Source organism: Salvelinus alpinus, chromosome 26 (genome assembly GCF_045679555.1).
Source record: "Salvelinus alpinus chromosome 26, SLU_Salpinus.1, whole genome shotgun sequence".
NCBI lineage: Eukaryota > Metazoa > Chordata > Actinopteri > Salmoniformes > Salmonidae > Salvelinus > Salvelinus alpinus.
In genome coordinates this window covers 46,442,366-46,464,265 of record NC_092111.1, presented here as the reverse complement: position 1 = coordinate 46,464,265, position 21,900 = coordinate 46,442,366, and the positions used below count along the sequence as shown (strand labels likewise).

At 46.0% G+C, this 21,900-nt stretch overlaps 1 protein-coding gene across 2 annotated transcripts in view; it reads left to right on the top strand.

The window, feature by feature from the left end:
- The window catches only part of LOC139555355 (protein FAM91A1), a 96,201-nt gene that overhangs the window by 16,784 nt on the left and 57,517 nt on the right, over positions 1 to 21,900 (top strand). For both annotated transcript variants that reach the window (XM_071369075.1, XM_071369076.1), the window contains 7 exons: positions 754 to 811; positions 4,914 to 4,981; positions 5,313 to 5,426; positions 11,223 to 11,313; positions 16,063 to 16,125; positions 21,393 to 21,499; positions 21,716 to 21,754. In XM_071369075.1, coding sequence (XP_071225176.1) covers positions 754 to 811; positions 4,914 to 4,981; positions 5,313 to 5,426; positions 11,223 to 11,313; positions 16,063 to 16,125; positions 21,393 to 21,499; positions 21,716 to 21,754 — 540 coding nt within the window. The remainder of the gene's footprint in view (positions 1 to 753; positions 812 to 4,913; positions 4,982 to 5,312; positions 5,427 to 11,222; positions 11,314 to 16,062; positions 16,126 to 21,392; positions 21,500 to 21,715; positions 21,755 to 21,900) is intronic.

The following is a 21,900-nucleotide window of genomic DNA, read 5'->3' as shown; positions in this document are numbered from 1 at the left end:
GCCAAACAGTTCTATTTTTGTTTCATCAGACCTGAGAACATTTCTCCTACTATACACATATTATTGTCATGAATAACCAGGTCTACTAATGTAATGAATAACTAGTCTTCATTGATCATGATATCGTTAAGTATGTTTTTTTTATTATGAAAATCTTTAAAATCAATTTTATTTTCTACATTCTGAGCCAGCATTTCATGGCACTAACTTCGTACTTGACCTGTAAATATCATGACTGTGTCCCTCTAATAATCCCGTTTATGTGTTTAATATAAACTGGGGAAGACGAAATGAACAAGGTGGTTCTCATCTTCAGAAATAGTTGCTACTATGTCCCAAATGGCACTGTATTCCCCCATAGGGCCCGGGTCAAAAGTAGTGCACTAAATAGGGAATAGGGTGCCATAGGGCCATGGTCAAAAGTAGTGCACTAAATAGGGAATAGGGTGCCATTCGGGACATATTTGTTAATTAATGAAGGCTCAGGGAAGGAAGGAATGGTGTAGGAAGAAAAATTGGTTTAATTTGCTGCTCCCATTTCCCGCGATAATATCTCCATTCTCCATCCTTCTCTCCCCTCCCCTCCCTCTCTTCTCTCCCCTCCCCTCTCTTCCTTCTCTTCCCCCCATCTCTTCTCTTCCCCCCTCTTCCTTCTCTTCCCCCCCTCTCTTCTCTCCCCCCTCTTCCTTCTTTTCCCTCCTCTCTTCACCCTCTTCTCTTCCTTCTCTTCCCCCTCCCTCTCTCCACCTCCAGGACATCATGAACGTAGAGAAGAGTTACGACTCGCTGCCCAACTTCACTGCTGCTGACTGTAAGTAGACTGTTGCTGTACTTCCTCTTAGAGCTGTGTGTGTGTGTTGCCTCCAAAAACTGCTGACTGTTACTTGTATTGATTTTGATACGGTAGACCATTCCATTCTTGTCGACCCGCTAAGGAGTATTGGTGTCTCTGAGGGGTCTTTGGCCTGGTTTGCTAACTACCTCTCTCAAAGAGTGCAGTGTATAAAGTCAGAACATCTGATGTCTCAGCCACTGCCCGTCACCAAGGGAGTACCCCAAGGCTCGATCCTAGGCCCCACGCTCTTCTCAATTTACATCAACAAAATAGCTCAGGCAGTAGGAAGCTCTCTCATCCATTTATATGCAGATTATACAGTTTTATACTTAGCTGGTCCCTCCTCGGATTTTGTGTTAAATGCTCTACAACAAAGCTTTCTTAGTGTCCAACAAGCTTTCTCTCCCCTTAACCTTGTTCTGAACACCTTCAAAACAAAGGTCATGTGGTTTGGTAAGAGGAATGCCCCTCTCCCCACAGGTGTGATTACTACCTCTGAGGGTTTAGAGCTTGAGGTAGTCACCTCATACAAGTACTTGGGAGTATGGCTAGACGGTACACTGTCCTTCTCTCAGCACATATCAAAGCTTCAGGCTAAAGTTAAATCTAGACTTGGTTTCCTCTATCGTAATCGTTCCTTTTTCACCCCAGCTGCCAAACTAACCCTGATTCATATGACCATCCTACCCATGCTAGATTGCGGACACATAATTTATAGATCGGCAGGTAAGGGTGCTCTCGAGCAGCTAGATGTTCTTTACCATTCGGCCATCAGATTTGCCACCAATGCTCCTTATAGGACACATCACTGCACTCTATACTCTTCTGTAATCTGGTCATCTCTGTATACCTGTCGCAAGACCCACTGGTTGATGCTTATTTATAAAACCCTCTTAGGCCTCACTCCCCCCTATCTGAGATATCTACTGCAGCCCTCATCCTCCACATACAACACCTGTTCTGCCAGTCACATTCTGTTAAAGGTCCCCAAAGCACACACATCCCTGGGATGCACACTACACAACATACACATAGTATTACTTTCTTAGCTCCAGTATACGTATCTCCCTGGAATATTACATCATTTATGCAGCAGCATACAATACATTTTTGGACTCACCTTGTGAAGTTGGCGCAGCGGTCCTTTGTGTGTAAATTTTGTCATCAACCTTTGTCATCATAGTCTGGCAAAGAAACCAACGCTAGGGGTTAGTCACTGTTTCCTTCCAAACCACTCATTGTTGAATTAACGATTTCCAACTTCTTGTGTAATGTTTATGTCCAATGGCCGATGAGCACCGATTCGTTTTATCTATAATTTCTCTTGATTATTTCTCTTCATATGACATGGATTAAAAAGGATTTGCCAGTAGATTGTCGACTTGATTCATGATGATGACTGCTAGCTAAGACTTTGAAAGTATGATGTTGACAAGATGAGTCCAATCAAAGCTACTGTAGATATAACGTGATTTGATGTCATTGTATCTGTGGCCAATGACCTTGAGCCTTCTTGGTTGGGCACTTCTAATATAAGTCTATGGCAGAACACAAGGGGCTAACATTCTAACCTTAGACTTGGGGATGACTACTGTCCCATGAGTGACAGAAAAATGAACCAATCAGGCGCAGTGCTCTGTATTTTCTGCTGGCTAGCCACACCACCACAGAAAGCACTGAGCTAGGCTACAACACCTGCATTTTGGAGTTGCCTTACTCAAGAAAGGAAAAAATAGACTATGTTTGTATGCAGCTTTATTAACTCAATGACATTTAAAAAAACAATGTTTTACATTGATATGTATTACTTATATGTATTAATGCCAAAATAACATGCAAAAAAGGCAACCCCCCCCAACTGCCCTGAAGGACGGGCCGCCACTGATCGGGAGGAACCAGTATATAGACTTGATGAACCAGTGATTATTGTCTGTTTTCTAGGTCTAAGGCTGCTTGGCATCAGGAGGAACCAGTATATAGACTTGATGAACCAGTGATTATTGTCTGTTTTCTAGGTCTAAGACTGCTTGGCATCAGGAGGAACCAGTATATAGACTTGATGAACCAGTGATTATTGTCTGTTTTCTAGGTCTAAGGCTGCTTGGCATCGGGAGGAACCAGTATATAGACTTGATGAACCAGTGATTATTGTCTGTTTTCTAGGTCTAAGGCTGCTTGGCATCAGGAGGAACCAGTATATAGACTTGATGAACCAGTGATTATTGTCTGTTTTCTAGGTCTAAGACTGCTTGGCATCAGGAGGAACCAGTATATAGACTTGATGAACCAGTGATTATTGTCTGTTTTCTAGGTCTAAGGCTGCTTGGCATCGGGAGGAACCAGTATATAGACTTGATGAACCAGTGATTATTGTCTGTTTTCTAGGTCTAAGACTGCTTGGCATCAGGAGGAACCAGTATATAGACTTGATGAACCAGTGATTATTGTCTGTTTTCTAGGTCTAAGGCTGCTTGGCATCGGGAGGAACCAGTATATAGACTTGATGAACCAGTGATTATTGTCTGTTTTCTAGGTCTAAGACTGCTTGGCATCAGGAGGAACCAGTATATAGACTGATGAACCAGTGATTATTGTCTGTTTTCTAGGTCTAAGACTGCTTGGCATCAGGAGGAACCAGTATATAGACTTGATGAACCAGTGATTATTGTCTGTTTTCTAGGTCTAAGACTGCTTGGCATCAGGAGGAACCAGTATATAGACTGATGAACCAGTGATTATTGTCTGTTTTCTAGGTCTAAGACTGCTTGGCATCGGGAGGAACCAGTATATAGACTTGATGAACCAGTGATTATTGTCTGTTTTCTAGGTCTAAGACTGCTTGGCATCGGGAGGAACCAGTATATAGACTTGATGAACCAGTGATTATTGTCTGTTTTCTAGGTCTAAGACTGCTTGGCATCAGGAGGAACCAGTATATAGACTGATGAACCAGTGATTATTGTCTGATTTCTAGGTCTAAGACTGCTTGGCATCGGGAGGAACCAGTATATAGACTTGATGAACCAGTGATTATTGTCTGTTTTCTAGGTCTAAGGCTGCTTGGCATCAGGAGGAACCAGTATATAGACTGATGAACCAGTGATTATTGTCTGTTTTCTAGGTCTAAGACTGCTTGGCATCAGGAGGAACCAGTATATAGACTGATGAACCAGTGATTATTGTCTGTTTTCTAGGTCTAAGACTGCTTGGCATCGGGAGGAACCAGTATATAGACTTGATGAACCAGTGATTATTGTCTGTTTTCTAGGTCTAAGACTGCTTGGCATCAGGAGGAACCAGTATATAGACTTGATGAACCAGTGATTATTGTCTGTTTTCTAGGTCTAAGACTGCTTGGCATCGGGAGGAACCAGTATATAGACTTGATGAACCAGTGATTATTGTCTGTTTTCTAGGTCTAAGACTGCTTGGCATCAGGAGGAACCAGTATATAGACTTGATGAACCAGTGATTATTGTCTGTTTTCTAGGTCTAAGACTGCTTGGCATCAGGAGGAACCAGTATATAGACTGATGAACCAGTGATTATTGTCTGATTTCTAGGTCTAAGACTGCTTGGCATCGGGAGGAACCAGTATATAGACTGATGAACCAGTGATTATTGTCTGATTTCTAGGTCTAAGACTGCTGGGCATCAGGAGGAACCAGTATATAGACTTGATGAACCAGTGATTATTGTCTGTTTTCTAGGTCTAAGACTGCTGGGCATCAGGAGGAACCAGTATATAGACTTGATGAACCAGTGATTATTGTCTGATTTCTAGGTCTAAGACTGCTTGGCATCAGGAGGAACCAGTATATAGACTGATGAACCAGTGATTATTGTCTGTTTTCTAGGTCTAAGACTGCTTGGCATCAGGAGGAACCAGTATATAGACTGATGAACCAGTGATTATTGTCTGTTTTCTAGGTCTAAGACTGCTGGGCATCAGGAGGAACCAGTATATAGACTTGATGAACCAGTGATTATTGTCTGTTTTCTAGGTCTAAGACTGCTGGGCATCAGGAGGAACCAGTATATAGACTTGATGAACCAGTGATTATTGTCTGATTTCTAGGTCTAAGACTGCTTGGCATCGGGAGGAACCAGTATATAGACTTGATGAACCAGTGCAGGTCTTCCAAGGTAAGAGCAACTTAAACATAATTCAATAATATCCTTATTTATGTTTGTCAACATGTACTCTAAGTGATACTTTGACAATACTACGGTTATTACACCGACAACACACAGAGTGGTTTTCATTTCAGATGTTTTCTGGGGACTAAACATTGCAGTGAGCTTCCTGAAAATATTCAGTTCCTCTTTTAATTGAGTACACTTGTCTGGCTGTGGAGACTTTCACTTAACATGGCCAACACTGCTGACTAGATGTCCGCTGATCTAAACATTACTTGATTTTTTTTTTGATTGATTTAATTACTTTACATAACATACCTGTGTCGTCTCTTGTCAGAAATTCTTCCGTAGGAAAACGGCGCGAGACCTGCTCCCCTCCAAGCCAGTAGAGATCTCTGTAGAGCCGTGGTGGGTGGCTCAGACCGGATACATCACAGAGGATGACATCAGGGTGAGAACCGCATGGTGACCCTTGAACGCTTTGCCTTAGACGAGACAACATAGCATAAACACACACAGCCAAACACCAACAGATTGGTTTTCCTGTCACTATGCCAACCGTCCCCTGCGGAGTTAGGCCAAGGTGTTTGATGGGGTTGAGGTGAGGGCATCCTATGACAGTGCCACGTTGAAAGTCACTGAGTTCTTCAGTAAGGCCATTCTACTGCCAATGTTTGTCTATGGAGATTGCATGGCTGTGTGCTCAGGTGGTGCTGAAATAGCCAAATGCTCTATTTTGAAGGGGTGTCCACATACTTTTGTATATATAGTGTCCATAAAGGCTTATGTATTAACACATGTATTAAGTCTTAGAGAATTATCACTAACAGCTAAAACAAATAAACATGAAAGACATGTTTAAACTATACATTTCCTTTTATTTGTACATTTTTTAAACAATACAAATACAGTACCGGTCTAACGTTTGGACGCACCGACTCATTTAAGGGTTTTTCTTTATTTATACTATCTTCTACATTGTGGAATAATAGTGGAGAATTCAACACCATGAAATAACACATATGGAATCATGTAGTGTGCAAAGCTGTCATCAAGGCAACGAGTAGCTGCTTTGAAGAATCTGAAATATAAAATATATTTTGATTTGTTTAACACTTCTTTGGTTACTACGTGATTCCATATGAGTTATTTCATAGTCTTTTTTGTTTCCACGGGGCTGTGAATAGTGTAGCTTCTCCCTGAGCTGGTGGATGAATGGTTCCTGCCTCTCTGCCTGCTGGAGGTACTGCATGTTGGTTCCAACCTTAAAGTAACAACAAAGTTACCAGGTCTGTTAGGAAATGTCTTTGTCCCACCATCTGGTTAGCAGGTCTGTTAGGAAATGTCTTTGTCCCACCATCTGGTTAGCAGGTCTGTTAGGAAATGTCTTTGTCCCACCATCTGGTTAGCAGGTCTGTTAGGAAATGTCTTTGTCCCACCATCTGGTTAGCAGGTCTGTTAGGAAATGTCTTTGTCCCACCATCTGGTTAGCAGGTCTGTTAGGAAATGTCTTTGTCCCACCATCTGGTTAGCAGGTCTGTTAGGAAATGTCTTTGTCCCACCATCTGGTTAGCAGGTCTGTTAGGAAATGTCTTTGTCCCACCATCTGGTTAGCAGGTCTGTTAGGAAATGTCTTTGTCCCACCATCTGGTTAGCAGGTCTGTTAGGAAATGTCTTTGTACCACCATCTGGTTAGCAGGTCTGTTAGGAAATGTCTTTGTCCCACCATCTGGTTAGCAGGTCTGTTAGGAAATGTCTTTGTCCCACCATCTGGTTAGCAGGTCTGTTAGGAAATGTCTTTGTCCCACCATCTGGTTAGCAGGTCTGTTAGGAAATGTCTTTGTCCCACCATCTGGTTAGCAGGTCTGTTAGGAAATGTATTTGTCCCACCATCTGGTTAGCAGGTCTGTTAGGAAATGTCTTTGTCCCACCATCTGGTTAGCAGGTCTGTTAGGAAATGTCTTTGTCCCACCATCTGGTTACCAGGTCTGTTAGGAAATGTCTTTGTCCCACCATCTGGTTAGCAGGTCCGTTAGGAAATGCATTTGTCCCACCATCTGGTTACCAGGTCTTTTAGGAAAGGTCTTTGTCCCACCATCTGGTTACCAGGTCTGTTAGGAAATGTCTTTGTCCCACCATCTGGTTAGCAGGTCTGTTAGGAAATGCATTTGTCCCACCATCTGGTTAGCAGGTCTGTTAGGAAATGCATTTGTCCCACCATCTGGTTACCAGGTCTGTTAGGAAATGTCTTTGTCCCACCATCTGGTTACCAGGTCTGTTAGGAAATGTCTTTGTCCCACCATCTGGTTAGCAGGTCTGTTAGGAAATGTCTTTGTCCCACCATCTGGTTAGCAGGTCTGTTAGGAAATGCCTTTGTCCCACCATCTGGTTACCAGGTCTGTTAGGAAATGCCTTTGTCCCACCATCTGGTTAGCAGGTCTGTTAGGAAATGTCTTTGTCCCACCATCTGGTTAGCAGGTCTGTTAGGAAATGTCTTTGTCCCACCATCTGGTTAGCAGGTCTGTTAGGAAATGTCTTTGTCCCACCATCTGGTTAGCGGGGCTGTTAGGAAATGCCTTTGTCCCACCATCTGGTTACCGGGTCTGTTAGGAAATGTCTTTGTCCCACCATCTGGTTAGCGGGTCTGTTAGGAAATGTCTTTGTCCCACCATCTGGTTAGCAGGTCTGTTAGGAAATGTCTTTGTCCCACCATCTGGTTAGCAGGTCTGTTAGGAAATGCCTTTGTCCCACCATCTGGTTAGCAGGTCTGTTAGGAAATGTCTTTGTCCCACCATCTGGTTAGCAGGTCTGTTAGGAAATGCCTTTGTCCCACCATCTGGTTAGCAGGTCTGTTAGGAAATGTCTTTGTCCCACCATCTGGTTAGCAGGTCTGTTAGGAAATGCCTTTGTCCCACCATCTGGTTAGCAGGTCTGTTAGGAAATGCCTTTGTCCCACCATCTGGTTAGCAGGTCTGTTAGGAAATGTCTTTGTCCCACCATCTGGTTAGCAGGTCTGTTAGGAAATGCCTTTGTCCCACCATCTGGTTAGCAGGTCTGTTCGGAAATGCCTTTGTCCCACCATCTGGTTACCAGGTCTGTTAGGAAATGTCTTTGTCCCACCATCTGGTTAGCAGGTCTGTTCGGAAATGTCTTTGTCCCACCATCTGGTTAGCAGGTCTGTTCGGAAATGTCTTTGTCCCACCATCTGGTCAAGGGCCTTTTTGTGCTGCGCCAGAAACTCTAAATGGGAAGATGGGTATTTTATTTCTTTTTAACCAGGCAAGTCAGTTAAGAAAAAAATATTTTTTACAGTGACGGCCTACCCCGGGCAAACCCTCGTCTAATCCGGACGACGCTGGGCCAATTCAATTCGTATTATTATATTCCTCTTTCATTTACAAATCTCATGACGTGACTCTGAGACTTGGCTGTATCTAGGGAGATTTGTATTTATGGGAGCCTGCTAGCAAGCAACATTTTGGCTAGCTAGCAATTGCTGTGAAGTTCCCAAAATTATTTGAAATAACAATTGAGGTAGCTACAGTAAGTAATATAACTCAAAACTGAACTACTGCAAACTCATTTAAATTACAATAAATAAAGGTTAACTTGTTTTTCGCTGTCTAGTGGCAGCACACGTGGGTATTTGATCTGCGGACTCATCACACGTTCAGCGTCTCGTCAGCTTAAAGAGTACTTCTGGGTCACGGACTTCTTGAAATGTTCCCCACGTAATAGTACAGAGGTGTCAATAACCATTCATGATATATGAAAAATAATTGTCTTAACATTTAACAATGATTCATATTTGTTAATATTTAGGTGAACATTTGAATTAAATGTAGACTTTTAAAACATGTTCCAAAGTCAAATTAATGTCCCCAATGCCAATCACTGTATATAGAATACAGATTGGCTTTAGATCAGTAACTGTTTTGGGTGCAGCAGTAAACGTATTGTAGGGAATACGCAGTAGGCTCTGTAGAATGTATGTACAGAGCTTTCGGAAAATATCCCAGGACTTTTTCCAAATGTTGTTACGTTACAGCCTTATTGATTAAATTGTTTTTTACAGCCTCTATTGTTCTACATAGGACACTACCTATCTATATCTGACCCAGGACACTACCTATCTGACCCAGGACACTACCTATCTATATCTTACCCAGGACACTACCTATCTATATCTGACCCAGGACACTACCTATCTGACCCAGGACACTACCTATCTATATCTTACCCAGGACACTACCTATCTATATCTGACCCAGGACACTACCTATCTGACCCAGGACACTACCTATCTATATCTGACCCAGGACACTACCTATCTGACCCAGGACACTACCTATCTGACCCAGGACACTACCTATCTGACCCAGGACACTACCTATCTGACCCAGGACACTACCTATCTGACCCAGGACACTACCTATCTGACCCAGGACACTACCTATCTGACCCAGGACACTACCTATCTGACCCAGGACACAGCCTATCTAGCTGGAAATTACACACTGACTATGTCATCTGGAATCTGTGCAGGTTCCCACCAGAGAAGTCCAAATGTTACACCACACAACAGAAAGGCAAAACAGATTCAGCTCGTTAGCTAGACTGATCTCCAGCCTGAAGTTGCTGTGTTCATTTCAGGTGTTTCTTTCTCTTCTGGTCGATGACGTGTGTGGTTTCCCCCTCTTTACCTCTTTCCTCCTGTCGTGTCTTTGACTATGCCAGATTGATTGCTATGACATGCTATTCTATAAAATAATTTCTCCGGTATCAATATTACCTGATTGAACTAACCATGTAAATATTAATTAACTAGAGAGGGACACCACGAAAGAATATTTATAGAGCTGTTATCTTTCGAATAAACTCTTAAAGATTTTGTAATATTTTACTAAATAACAGTCACATTAATCGTCATTTTATTCAGTCTCATCTGAAAGTTGTAAGTCCTTGATTGTCTGCAAGAATCCTGGCTAACAAGTTGAATCAGCAATACAAAATTGGGTTTAATTATTTATTTACTAAATACCTAACTAATCACACAGAATCACACATATACAATTAAATCATAACTTGATCACAAATTACGTCATACAGAAAACGTCCCTAGCGGGCGGAATAGATATGACAGCTTGTTACACAAAGGGAAGGGGCGGGATTTTAGTGAAAGAGCGGGAGACGGGAACATAGGCGAGCTGTGCTCTCGTAAATCAGTATTTGGTGCCTTCTAAATTACCGCCCATTTAAGAAAGAAAATGCAATACATATTTACTCTGAGCTGCGCTTCAGTAGGTTGGTGGTAGATGGAAGACCGTATCGCCAACCCGAGTCCTCTGTCCTTTGGAGGATGTCTCTGGTCTCTGGTAGTCACGGGATACTTTGTAGTACCGTTGTGTGTGGAAGACGGGATACTCGGACTGTCCTTCCTAACCTGCGTTTGTAGCAGCTGTTGCCAACTCAACGGCTAGGAGATATCACTTCTGTAGTGAACACGAGTTCAAAGTTCATACCATTCACAATCAAAGTCCATGCTGATGTTGTCCTAGTTCTGTAGTTATTGTCTGAACCATCTTGACATCGGATCGTCATCCAAAATGTACCCGGAACAGGATGTTACCTTCTGGGAAAATGGCTTTTATAGTGGAGGAGAGGGGTGTGTCTGAAAGGTTTATTACCCAGGTCTCTTCACAGGGGCGGGCCCCTGGTTGAGCAGAAGCCAAATTTATGAAAACACAGATCTCTCATTTGGAAGGTAAAATTACATTTCACCTCTTCACAAACAATGTCATATTCAAACATTTGAACTAAACAACAATTCCATGTGAATCCGATACCTCTGACGTTTAGACTTTTCACAGTAGCGTTTATGTCATTCTATCATTGATGAGAATGTGTCAGAGGGCAACCGAACTGACATAATATACCTTAAGTACCACCGCATATGTACAGTTGGTTGGATTACCAGAATATAGTTCATTTCCCCCAACTTCTGATGTTACCCAGAATCTCTATGTTAACCCATGGGTTTCCTTATGTCACATCAGTTATAGTGGGGAGAGAGAAAAAGGGGGAAGGAGGTATTTATGACTGTCGTAAACCTACCCCCAACCCAACGTCATGACACTCCTCATCCTCCTCCTCTCTCCAACCACCTCTTTCCTCCTCTCCTCCTTACTCTCTCCCTCCACCCAGCTAATGTCTGTCTGTGTCCTCCCTCTGTCCTGTCTGATTTCAGATCTGCTCGGTGGCAGAGAGGAAGGCTATTGATAGGATGATAGATTCAGGACCCCAGCTGGCCGGATCAATGGAGTACAATGTGGTGCTGAGTGAGTGGAATTTATTCTTGTGTGTCTGTCTCTGTGTGTATGTTCATCCCAGCTCACTGCTAAATCAAATCAAATCAAATCAAATTTTATTAGTCACATACACATGGTTAGCAGATGTTAATGCGAGTGTAGCGAAATGCTTGTGCTTCTAGTTCCGACAATGCAGTAATAACAACAAGTAATCTAACCTAACAATTCCACAACTACTACCTTATACACACAAGTGTAAAGGGATAAAGAATATGTACATAAAGATATATGAATGAGTGATGGTACAGAACGGCATAGGCAAGATGCAGTAGATGGTATAGAGTACGGTATATACATATGAGATGAGTACTGTAGGGTATGTAAACATAAAGTGGCATAGTTTAAAGTGGCTAGTGGTACATGTATTACATAAGATGGCAAGATGCAGTAGATGATATAGAGTACAGTATATACATATACATATGAGATGGGTAATGTAGGGTATGTAAACATTATATTAAGTGGCATTGTTTAAAGTGGCTAGTGGTACATTTTTACATAATTTCCATCAATTCCCATTTTTAAAGTGGCTGGAGTTGAGTCAGTATGTTGGCAGCGGCCGCTAAATGTTAGTGGTGGCTGTTTAACAGTCTGATGGCCTTGAGATAGAAGCTGTTTTTCAGTCTCTCGGTCCCTGCTTTGATGCACCTGTACTGACCTCGCCTTCTGGATGATAGCGGGGTGAACAGGCAGTGGCTTGGGTGGTTGTTGTCCTTGATGATCTTTATGGCCTTCCTGTGACATCGGGTGGTGTAGGTGTCCTGGAGGGCAGGTAGTTTGCCCCCGGTGATGCGTTCTGCAGACCTCACTACCCTCTGGAGAGCCTTACGGTTGTGGGCGGAGCAGTTGCCGTACCAGGCGGTGATACAGCCCGACAGGATGCTCTCGATTGTGCATCTGTAGAAGTTTGTGAGTGCTTTTGGTGACAAGCCGAATTTCTTCAGCCTCCTGAGGTTGAAGAGGCGCTGCTGCGCCTTCTTCACAACGCTGTCTGTGTGGGTGGACCAATTCAGTTTGTCCGTGATGTGTACACCGAGGAACTTAAAACTTTCCACCTTCTCCACTACTGACCCGTCGATGTGGATAGGGGGGTGCTCCCTCTGCTGTTTCCTGAAGTCCACAATCATCTCCTTTGTTTTGTTGACGTTGAGTGTGAGGTTATTTTCCTGACACCACACTCCGAGGGCCCTCACCTCCTCCCTGTAGGCCGTCTCGTCGTTGTTGGTAATCAAGCCTACCACTGTAGTGTCATCCGCAAACTTGATGATTGAGTTGGAGGCGTGCATGGCCACGCAGTCGTGGGTGAACAGGGAGTACAGGAGAGGGCTCAGAACGCACCCTTGTGGGGCCCCAGTGTTGAGGATCAGCGGGGTGGAGATGTTGTTACCTACCCTCACCACCTGGGGGCGGCCCGTCAGGAAGTCCAGGACCCAGTTGCACAGGGCGGGGTCGAGACCCAGGGTCTCGAGCTTGATGACGAGTTTGGAGGGTACTATGGTGTTAAATGCTGAGCTGTAATCGATGAACAGCATTCTCACATAGGTATTCCTCTTGTCCAGATGGGTTAGGGCAGTGTGCAGTGTGGTTGCGATTGCGTCGTCTGTGGACCTATTGGGTCGGTAAGCAAATTGGAGTGGGTCTAGGGTGTCCGGTAGGGTGGAGGTGATATGGTCCTTGACTAGTCTCTCAAAGCACTTCATGATGACGGAAGTGAGTGCTACGGGGCGGTAGTCGTTTAGCTCAGTTACCTTAGCTTTCTTGGGAACAGGAACAATGGTGGCCCTCTTGAAGCATGTGGGAACAGCAGACTGGGATAAGGATTGATTGAATATGTCCGTAAACACACCAGCCAGCTGGTCTGCGCATGCTCTGAGGACGCGGCTGGGAATGCCGTCTGGGCCTGCAGCCTTGCGAGGGTTAACACGTTTAAATGTTTTACTCACCTCGGCTGCAGTGAAGGAGAGCCTGCAGGTTTTGGTAGCGGGCCGTGTCAGTGGCACTGTATTGTCCTCAAAGCGGGCAAAAAAGTTATTTAGCCTGTCTGGGAGCAAGACATCCTGGTCCGCGACGGGGCTGGTTTTCTTTTTGTAATCTGTGATAGACTGTAGACCCTGCCCACATACCTCTTGTGTCTGAGCTGTTGAATTGCGACTCTATTTTGTCTCTGTACTGGGACTTAGCCTGTTTGATTGCCTTGCGGAGAGAATAGCTACACTGTTTGTATTCGGTCATGTTTCCGGTCACCTTGCCCTGGTTAAAAGCAGTGGTTCGCGCTTTCAGTTTCACGCGAATGCTGCCGTCAATCCACGGTTTCTGGTTTGGGAATGTTTTAATCGTTGCTGTGGGTACGACATCGTCAATGAACTTCCTAATGAACTCGCTCACCGAATCAGCATATTCGTCCATGTTGTTGTTGGACGCAATGCGGAACATATTCCAATCCGCGTGATCGAAGCAGTCTTGAAGCGTGGAATCAGATTGGTCGGACCAGCGTTGAACAGACCTGAGCGCGGGAGCTTGTTGTTTTAGTTTCTGTTTGTAGGCTGGAATCAACAAAATGGAGTCGTGGTCAGCTTTTCCGAAAGGAGGGCGGGGGAGGGCCTTATATGCGTCGCGGAAGTTAGTATAACAATGATCCAGGGTTTTACCAGCCCTGGTAGCACAATCGATATGCTGATAGAATTTAGGGAGTTTTGTTTTTAGATTAGCCTTGTTAAAATCCCCAGCTACGATGAATGCAGCCTCAGGGTGTGTGGTTTCCAGTTTACAAAGAGTCAGATAAAGTTCGTTCAGGGCCATCGATGTGTCTGCTTGGGGGGGAATATATACGGCTGTGATTATGATCGAAGAGAATTCCCTTGGTAGGTAATGCGGTCGACATTTGATTGTGAGGAGTTCTAGATCAGGTGAACAGAATGACTTGAGTTCCTGTGTGTTGTTATGATGATCACACCACGTCTCGTTAATCATAAGGCATACCCCCCCGCCCCTCTTCTTACCAGAAAGATGTATGTTTCTGTCGGCGCGATGCGTGAAGAAACCAGCTGGCTGCACCGACTCCGTTAGCGTCTTTTGAGTTAGCCATGTTTCCGTGAAGCAGAGCACGTTGCAATCCCTGATGTCTCTCTGGAATGTTACCCGTGCTCGGATTTCATCAACCTTATTGTCAAGAGACTGGACATTGGCGAGTAGTATGCTAGGGAGTGGAGCGCGATGTGCCCGTCTCCGAAGCCTGACCAAGAGACCGCTACGTTTGCCCCTTTTACGGCGTCGCATAGGGTCCCCGGCTGGGATCAGATCCATTGTATTGGGTGGAAGGCAAAACACTGGATCCGTTTCGGGAAAGTCATATTCCTGGTTATAACGATGGTGAGTTGACGTTAATCGTATATTCAGTAGTTCCTCCCGACTGTATGTAATGAAACCTAAGATTACCTGGGGTACCGATGTAAGAAATAACACATAAAAAAACAAAATACTGCATATTTTCCAAGGAACGCGAAGGGAGGCGGCCATCTCGGTCGGCGCCATCTTTTGTGTGGCCCTGTGGTCTGGATAAATGGTAGTCGCTAGCCATCAGGGTGTTTGTCTGGGGTGAATTGGAAAACAGTTTAGTGTGATGAGATGCCTTCCCTGTCATTACGGCCTATTGTGGCTCTGATGGTAGATTTTTTACCTATCTGGGATAGGCGGGACGCTTGCATCCCACTTGGCCAATAGCCAGGCAAAATGCAGAGCGCCAAATTCAAAAAAATGACATAAAATCAAACTTTCATTAAATCACACATGTAAGATACCAAATTAAAGCTACACTCGTTGTGAATCCAGCCAACATGTCAGATTTCAAAAAGGCTTTTCGGCGAAAGCATAAGATGCTATTATCTGATGATAGCACAACAGTAAACAAAGAGAGAGTAGCATATTTCAACCCTGCAAGCGCAACACAAAACGCAGAAATAAAATATAAATCATGCCTTACCTTTGACGAGCTTCTTTTGTTGGCACTCCAATATGTCCCATAAACATCACAAATGGTCCTTTTGTTCGATTAATTCCGTCCAGAGAGAGCACCAGGTAGGAGGGGAGAGAGCACCAGGTAGGAGGGGAGAGAGCACCAGGTAGGAGGGTAGAGAGCACCAGGTAGGAGGGTAGAGAGCACCAGGTAGGAGGGGAGAGAGCACCAGGTAGGAGGGGAGAGAGCACCAGGTAGGAGGGGAGAGAGCACCAGGTAGGAGGGGAGAGAGCACCAGGTAGGAGGGGAGAGAGCACCAGGTAGGAGGGGAGAGAGCACCAGGTAGGAGGGGAGAGAGCACCAAGTAGGAGGGGAGAGAGCACCAAGTAGGAGGGGAGAGAGCACCAGGTAGGAGGGGAGAGAGCACCAGGTAGGAGGGGAGAGAGCACCAGGTAGGAGGGGAGAGAGCATGGCGGCAGATGGGTGGCGGAGTGTCGGGGAGGATGGTAGAGTGACCAGTAAGATGGGAGCCTGGAGAAGATGGGCGAGATGTAGGGGCATCTATGCTCTGTTCTGTGTTTGTTGGAGATTGGGAAAGATGTTGGGTAGGGGTGCGTACGCTGATGTGCCATAACAGAACTTATTGTGGTGCGATACGTTGTAAATGTTTCCTTAGCGTTAATACTTTGTACCCTTTTGTACAATGTTCAGATGAATATGTTAATCAGATCATGACATGGGTAATAAATGCCTTCTCTCTCCTTCAGGTCTGTACAACAGGGGATACATCTATCTAGACGTGCCCATCTCTGATGACAGCTGCATGTCAGGTACTCTACATTATAAACGGAGTGGTTCTAGCCCTTAATGGTGATTGGCTGAAAGCTGTGGTCCAGCATATCGCTTACATGTCTTCGTGGAAGGTACAACTCCCCCGCACAGACCCGCTCGCCCACTTAGCGTCTTTCGAGACATGTTGAGTTTCCTTTGTAGGGCTGTTTGGCGGGGAGCCTCGCTGTATATCCTATTGCCTGTTTCTGTTTGAGTCTTATTAAAGAATGTGAAACAGCGTGTCTGGATGCTGCTGTTCATGACAACACACATAGCTGTTCTTCATATGGCCTAAAATGTGTTCGTACGGGCACAATATCGCCTGTATGCTATAGCAGACTGAATTCTGATCACCTGTATGTTATAGCAGACTGAATTCTGACCACCTGTATGTTATAGCAGACTGAATTCTGACCACCTGTATGTTATAGCAGACTGAATTCTGACCACCTGTATGTTATAGCAGACTGAATTCTGATCCCCTGTATGCAATAGCAGACTGAATTCTGATCACCTGTATGCTATAGCAGACTGAATTCTGACCACCTGTATGTTATAGCAGACTGAATTCTGATCACCTGTATGTTATAGCAGACTGAATTCTGATCACCTGTATGCTATAGCAGACTGAATTCTGACCACCTGTATGTTATAGCAGACTGAATTCTGATCACCTGTATGTTATAGCAGACTGAATTCTGATCACCTGTATGCTATAGCAGACTGAATTCTGACCACCTGTATGTTATAGCAGACTGAATTCTGATCACCTGTATGTTATAGCAGACTGAATTCTGATCACCTGTATGCTATAGCAGACTGAATTCTGATCACCTGTATGCTATAGCAGACTGAATTCTGACCACCTGTATGTTATAGCAGACTGAATTCTGATCACCTGTATGTTATAGCAGACTGAATTCTGATCACCTGTATGCTATAGCAGACTGAATTCTGATCATCTGTATGTTATAGCAGACTGAATTCTGATCACCTGTATGTTATAGCAGACTGAATTCTGATCACCTGTATGCTATAGCAGACTGAATTCTGATCACCTGTATGCTATAGCAGACTGAATTCTGATCACCTGTATGTTATAGCAGACTGAATTCTGACCACCTGTATGTTATAGCAGACTGAATTCTGATCATCTGTATGCCATAGCAGACTGAATTCTGATCACCTGTATGCTATAGCAGACTGAATTCTGATCATCTGTATGTTATAGCAGACTGAATTCTGATCACCTGTATGCTATAGCAGACTGAATTCTGACCACCTGTATGTTATAGCAGACTGAATTCTGATCCCCTGTATGTTATAGCAGACTGAATTCTGATCCCCTGTATGTTATAGCAGACTGAATTCTGACCACCTGTATGCTATAGCAGACTGAATTCTGATCACCTGTATGCCATAGCAGACTGAATTCGGATCACTTATGAACATAGAACATGCTATGTTAGAGAATAAATATATATTATAATAAATATCTGGTAACATTTGGACGTTTCAATTGAAAAAAGACTGTCACATGATTATAGACATTTGACCTGCCAGATCTGAATAAATGGGTTGGATGGATGGCTTCCATTTTCCAGCAATTGAATTACAAGTCGTTCATATGCTAAAAATATTCTGCTGAAAAAGATGCTTCCCTCAGCATGCATTATCCTTAGAGGTCAGAACAAGCAACAGGGGCCTCCGACCCCAATACCAGGGGCTGACAGGGACCTCACCAGAGTTTCAGAAGGAGGGCCTCAGACCCCAATACCAGGGGCTGACAGGGACCTCACCAGAGTTTCAGGACCAGGGCCTCCGACCCCAATTCCAGGGGCTGACGGGGACCTCCGACCCCAATTCCAGGGGCTGACGGGGACCTCCGACCCCAATACCAGGGGCTGACGGGGACCTCCGACCCCAATACCAGGGGCTGACAGGGACCTCACCAGAGTTTCAGGACCAGGGCCTCCGACCCCAATTCCAGGGGCTGACGGGGACCTCCGACCCCAATTCCAGGGGCTGACGGGGACCTCCGACCCCAATACCAGGGGCTGACGGGGACCTCCGACCCCAATACCAGGGGCTGACAGGGACTTCACCAGAGTTTCAGGACCAGGGCCTCCGACCCCAATTCCAGGGGCTGACGGGGACCTCCGACCCCAATTCCAGGGGCTGACGGGGACCTCCGACCCCAATACCAGGGGCTGACGGGGACCTCCGACCCCAATACCAGGGGCTGACGGGGACCTCCGACCCCAATACCAGGGGCTGACGGGGACCTCCGACCCCAATACCAGGGGCTGACGGGGACCTCCGACCCCAATACCAGGGGCTGACGGGGACCTCCGACCCCAATACCAGGGGCTGACGGGGACCTCCGACCCCAATACCAGGGGCTGACGGGGACCTCCGACCCCAATACCAGGGGCTGACGGGGACCTCCGACCCCAATACCAGGGGCTGACGGGGACCTCCGACCCCAATACCAGGGGCTGACGGGGACCTCCGACCCCAATACCAGGGGCTGACGGGGACCTCCGACCCCAATACCAGGGGCTGACGGGGACCTCCGACCCCAATACCAGGGGCTGACGGGGACCTCCGACCCCAATACCAGGGGCTGACGGGGACCTCCGACCCCAATACCAGGGGCTGACGGGGACCTCCGACCCCAATACCAGGGGCTGACGGGGACCTCCGACCCCAATACCAGGGGCTGACGGGGACCTCCGACCCCAATACCAGGGGCTGACGGGGACCTCCGACCCCAATACCAGGGGCTGACGGGGACCTCCGACCCCAATACCAGGGGCTGACGGGGACCTCCGACCCCAATACCAGGGGCTGACGGGGACCTCCGACCCCAATACCAGGGGCTGACGGGGACCTCCGACCCCAATACCAGGGGCTGACGGGGACCTCCGACCCCAATACCAGGGGCTGACGGGGACCTCCGACCCCAATACCAGGGGCTGACGGGGACCTCCGACCCCAATACCAGGGGCTGACGGGGACCTCCGACCCCAATACCAGGGGCTGACGGGGACCTCCGACCCCAATACCAGGGGCTGACGGGGACCTCCGACCCCAATACCAGGGGCTGACGGGGACCTCCGACCCCAATACCAGGGGCTGACGGGGACCTCCGACCCCAATACCAGGGGCTGACGGGGACCTCCGACCCCAATACCAGGGGCTGACGGGGACCTCCGACCCCAATACCAGGGGCTGACGGGGACCTCCGACCCCAATACCAGGGGCTGACGGGGACCTCCGACCCCAATACCAGGGGCTGACGGGGACCTCCGACCCCAATACCAGGGGCTGACGGGGACCTCCGACCCCAATACCAGGGGCTGACGGGGACCTGAGAAAAAAAAAAATATATATAAATGCTATTGTGCACTTCAGATCTGTTTTCCAGAGGAGTTTACACACACCTCTTTGTTCCTGTTTATCTTATAGTGTGTTAGTGGTGTATTCATCAAGGGATCATGGGTAATGGCAGCAGGGATCATGGGTAATGGCAGCAGGGATCATGGGTAATGGCAGCAGGCATCATGGGTAATGGCAGCAGGCATCATGAGTAATGGCAGCAGGGATCATGATAATGGCAGCAGGGATCATGGGTAATGACAGCAGGGATTATGGGTAATGGCAGCAGGGATCATGATAATGGCAGCATGCATCATGGGTAATAACAACATTACCATCTATAACTGTCTGAGGGCTGTGAAGAGGCCCCACAACATTACCATCTATAACTGTCTGAGGGCTGTGAAGATGCCCCACAACATTACCATCTATAACTGTCTGAGGGCTGTGAAGATGCCCCACAACATTACCATATATAACTGTCTGAGGGCTGTGAAGAGGCCCCACAACATTACCATATATAACTGTCTGAGGGCTGTGAAGATGCCCCACAACATTACCATCTATAACTGGCTGAGGGCTGTGAAGAGGCCCCACAACATTACCATCTATAACTGGCTGCGGGCTGAGGGCTGTGAAGAGGCCCCACAACATTACCATCTATATCTGTCTGAGGGCTGTGAAGAGGCCCCACAACATTACCATCTATATCTGTCTGAGGGCTGTGAAGATGCCCCACAACATTACCATCTATATCTGTCTGAGGGCTGTGAAGAGGACCCACAACATTACCATCTATATCTGTCTGAGGGCTGTGAAGAGGCCCCACAACATTACCATCTATAACTGTCTGAGGGCTGTGAAGAGGCCCCACAACATTACCATCTATATCTGTCTGAGGGCTGTGAAGAGGACCCACAACATTACCATCTATAACTGGCTGAGGGCTGTGAAGAGGACCCACAACATTACCATCTATAACTGTCTGAGGGCTGTGAAGAGGCCCCACAACATTACCATCTATAACTGTCTGAGGGCTGTGAAGATGCCCCACAACATTACCATCTATAACTGTCTGAGGGCTGTGAAGAGGCCCCACAACATTACCATCTATAACTGTCTGAGGGCTGTGAAGAGGCCCCACAACATTACCATCTATAACTGTCTGAGGGCTGTGAAGAGGACCCACACCATTACCATCTATAACTGTCTGAGGGCTGAGTGTTGGCTGTTCACTTGCTGGTCGGTTGCCATTGACAACCCTTTATGTATTTTTGTTGCGCTCCATCCCTTTTTTATATTTTTTTATTTTTTATTTTTACCGTTATTTTACCAGGTAAGTTGACTGAGAACACGTTCTCATTTGCAGCAACGACCTGGGGAATAGTTACAGGGGAGAGGAGGGGGATGAATGAGCCAATTGTAAACTGGGGATTATTAGGTGACCGTGATGGTTGAGGGCCAGATTGGGAATTTAGCCAGGACACCGGGGTTAACACCCCTACTCTTACGATAAGTGCCATGGGATCTTTAATGACCTCAGAGAGTCAGGACACCCGTTTAACATCCCATCCGAAAGACGGCACCCTACACAGAGCAGTGTCCCCAATCACTGCCCTGGGGCATTGGGATCTTTGTTTAGACCAGAGGAAAGAGTGCCTCCTACTGGCCCTCCAACACCACTTCCAGCAGCACCTGGTCTCCCATCCAGGGACTGACCAGGACCAACCCTGCTTAGCTTCAGAAGCAAGCCAGCAGTGGTATGCAGGGTGGTATGCTGCTGGCATCCCTCTCCCAGTGCGCCCCCCCCGAAGGCTTTGTGATTATTTTATTATGTTTTATACTTCTTATGATCTATTAATGAATATATTACTGTGTTCCCCAGTGCCCCCCCTGGAAGGCTTCGTGATGAACAGGGTCCAGGGAGACTACTTTGAAACCCTTTTGTACAAAATATTTGTTTCCATCGACGAGCAGACTAACGTGTCAGAGGTGAAATAATATTACGTCTCAGCCTCGTTGAACCATCCAGGTCTTGATCACATTCTGTTTCATACCGTAGGAGCTTGATGCTCAAACGAAGCTAATAAAATATAAACGATAATTATTTAACAATGTTGTTTATTGGTGTGTTTTCTTATTGACTTTATTAAAGTGATTTCAGTCCCATTTAGTATTGATCCTCTTCCTCTGGTGGTTCTGTTCCAGCTGGCTAATGTTCTGGAGATTGACTTGGGCCTGGTGAAGGTATGTATCTACGGAGATATAGATCACACACTGTTATATTGTCCATGGCGGTGTTCACCAACCTTTTCTGAGTCAAGATCACTTTCACAGTCAGGAAGCAAGCCGAGATCTACCGCTCTGAATCTTTTTAAAACTTAAAATAATAT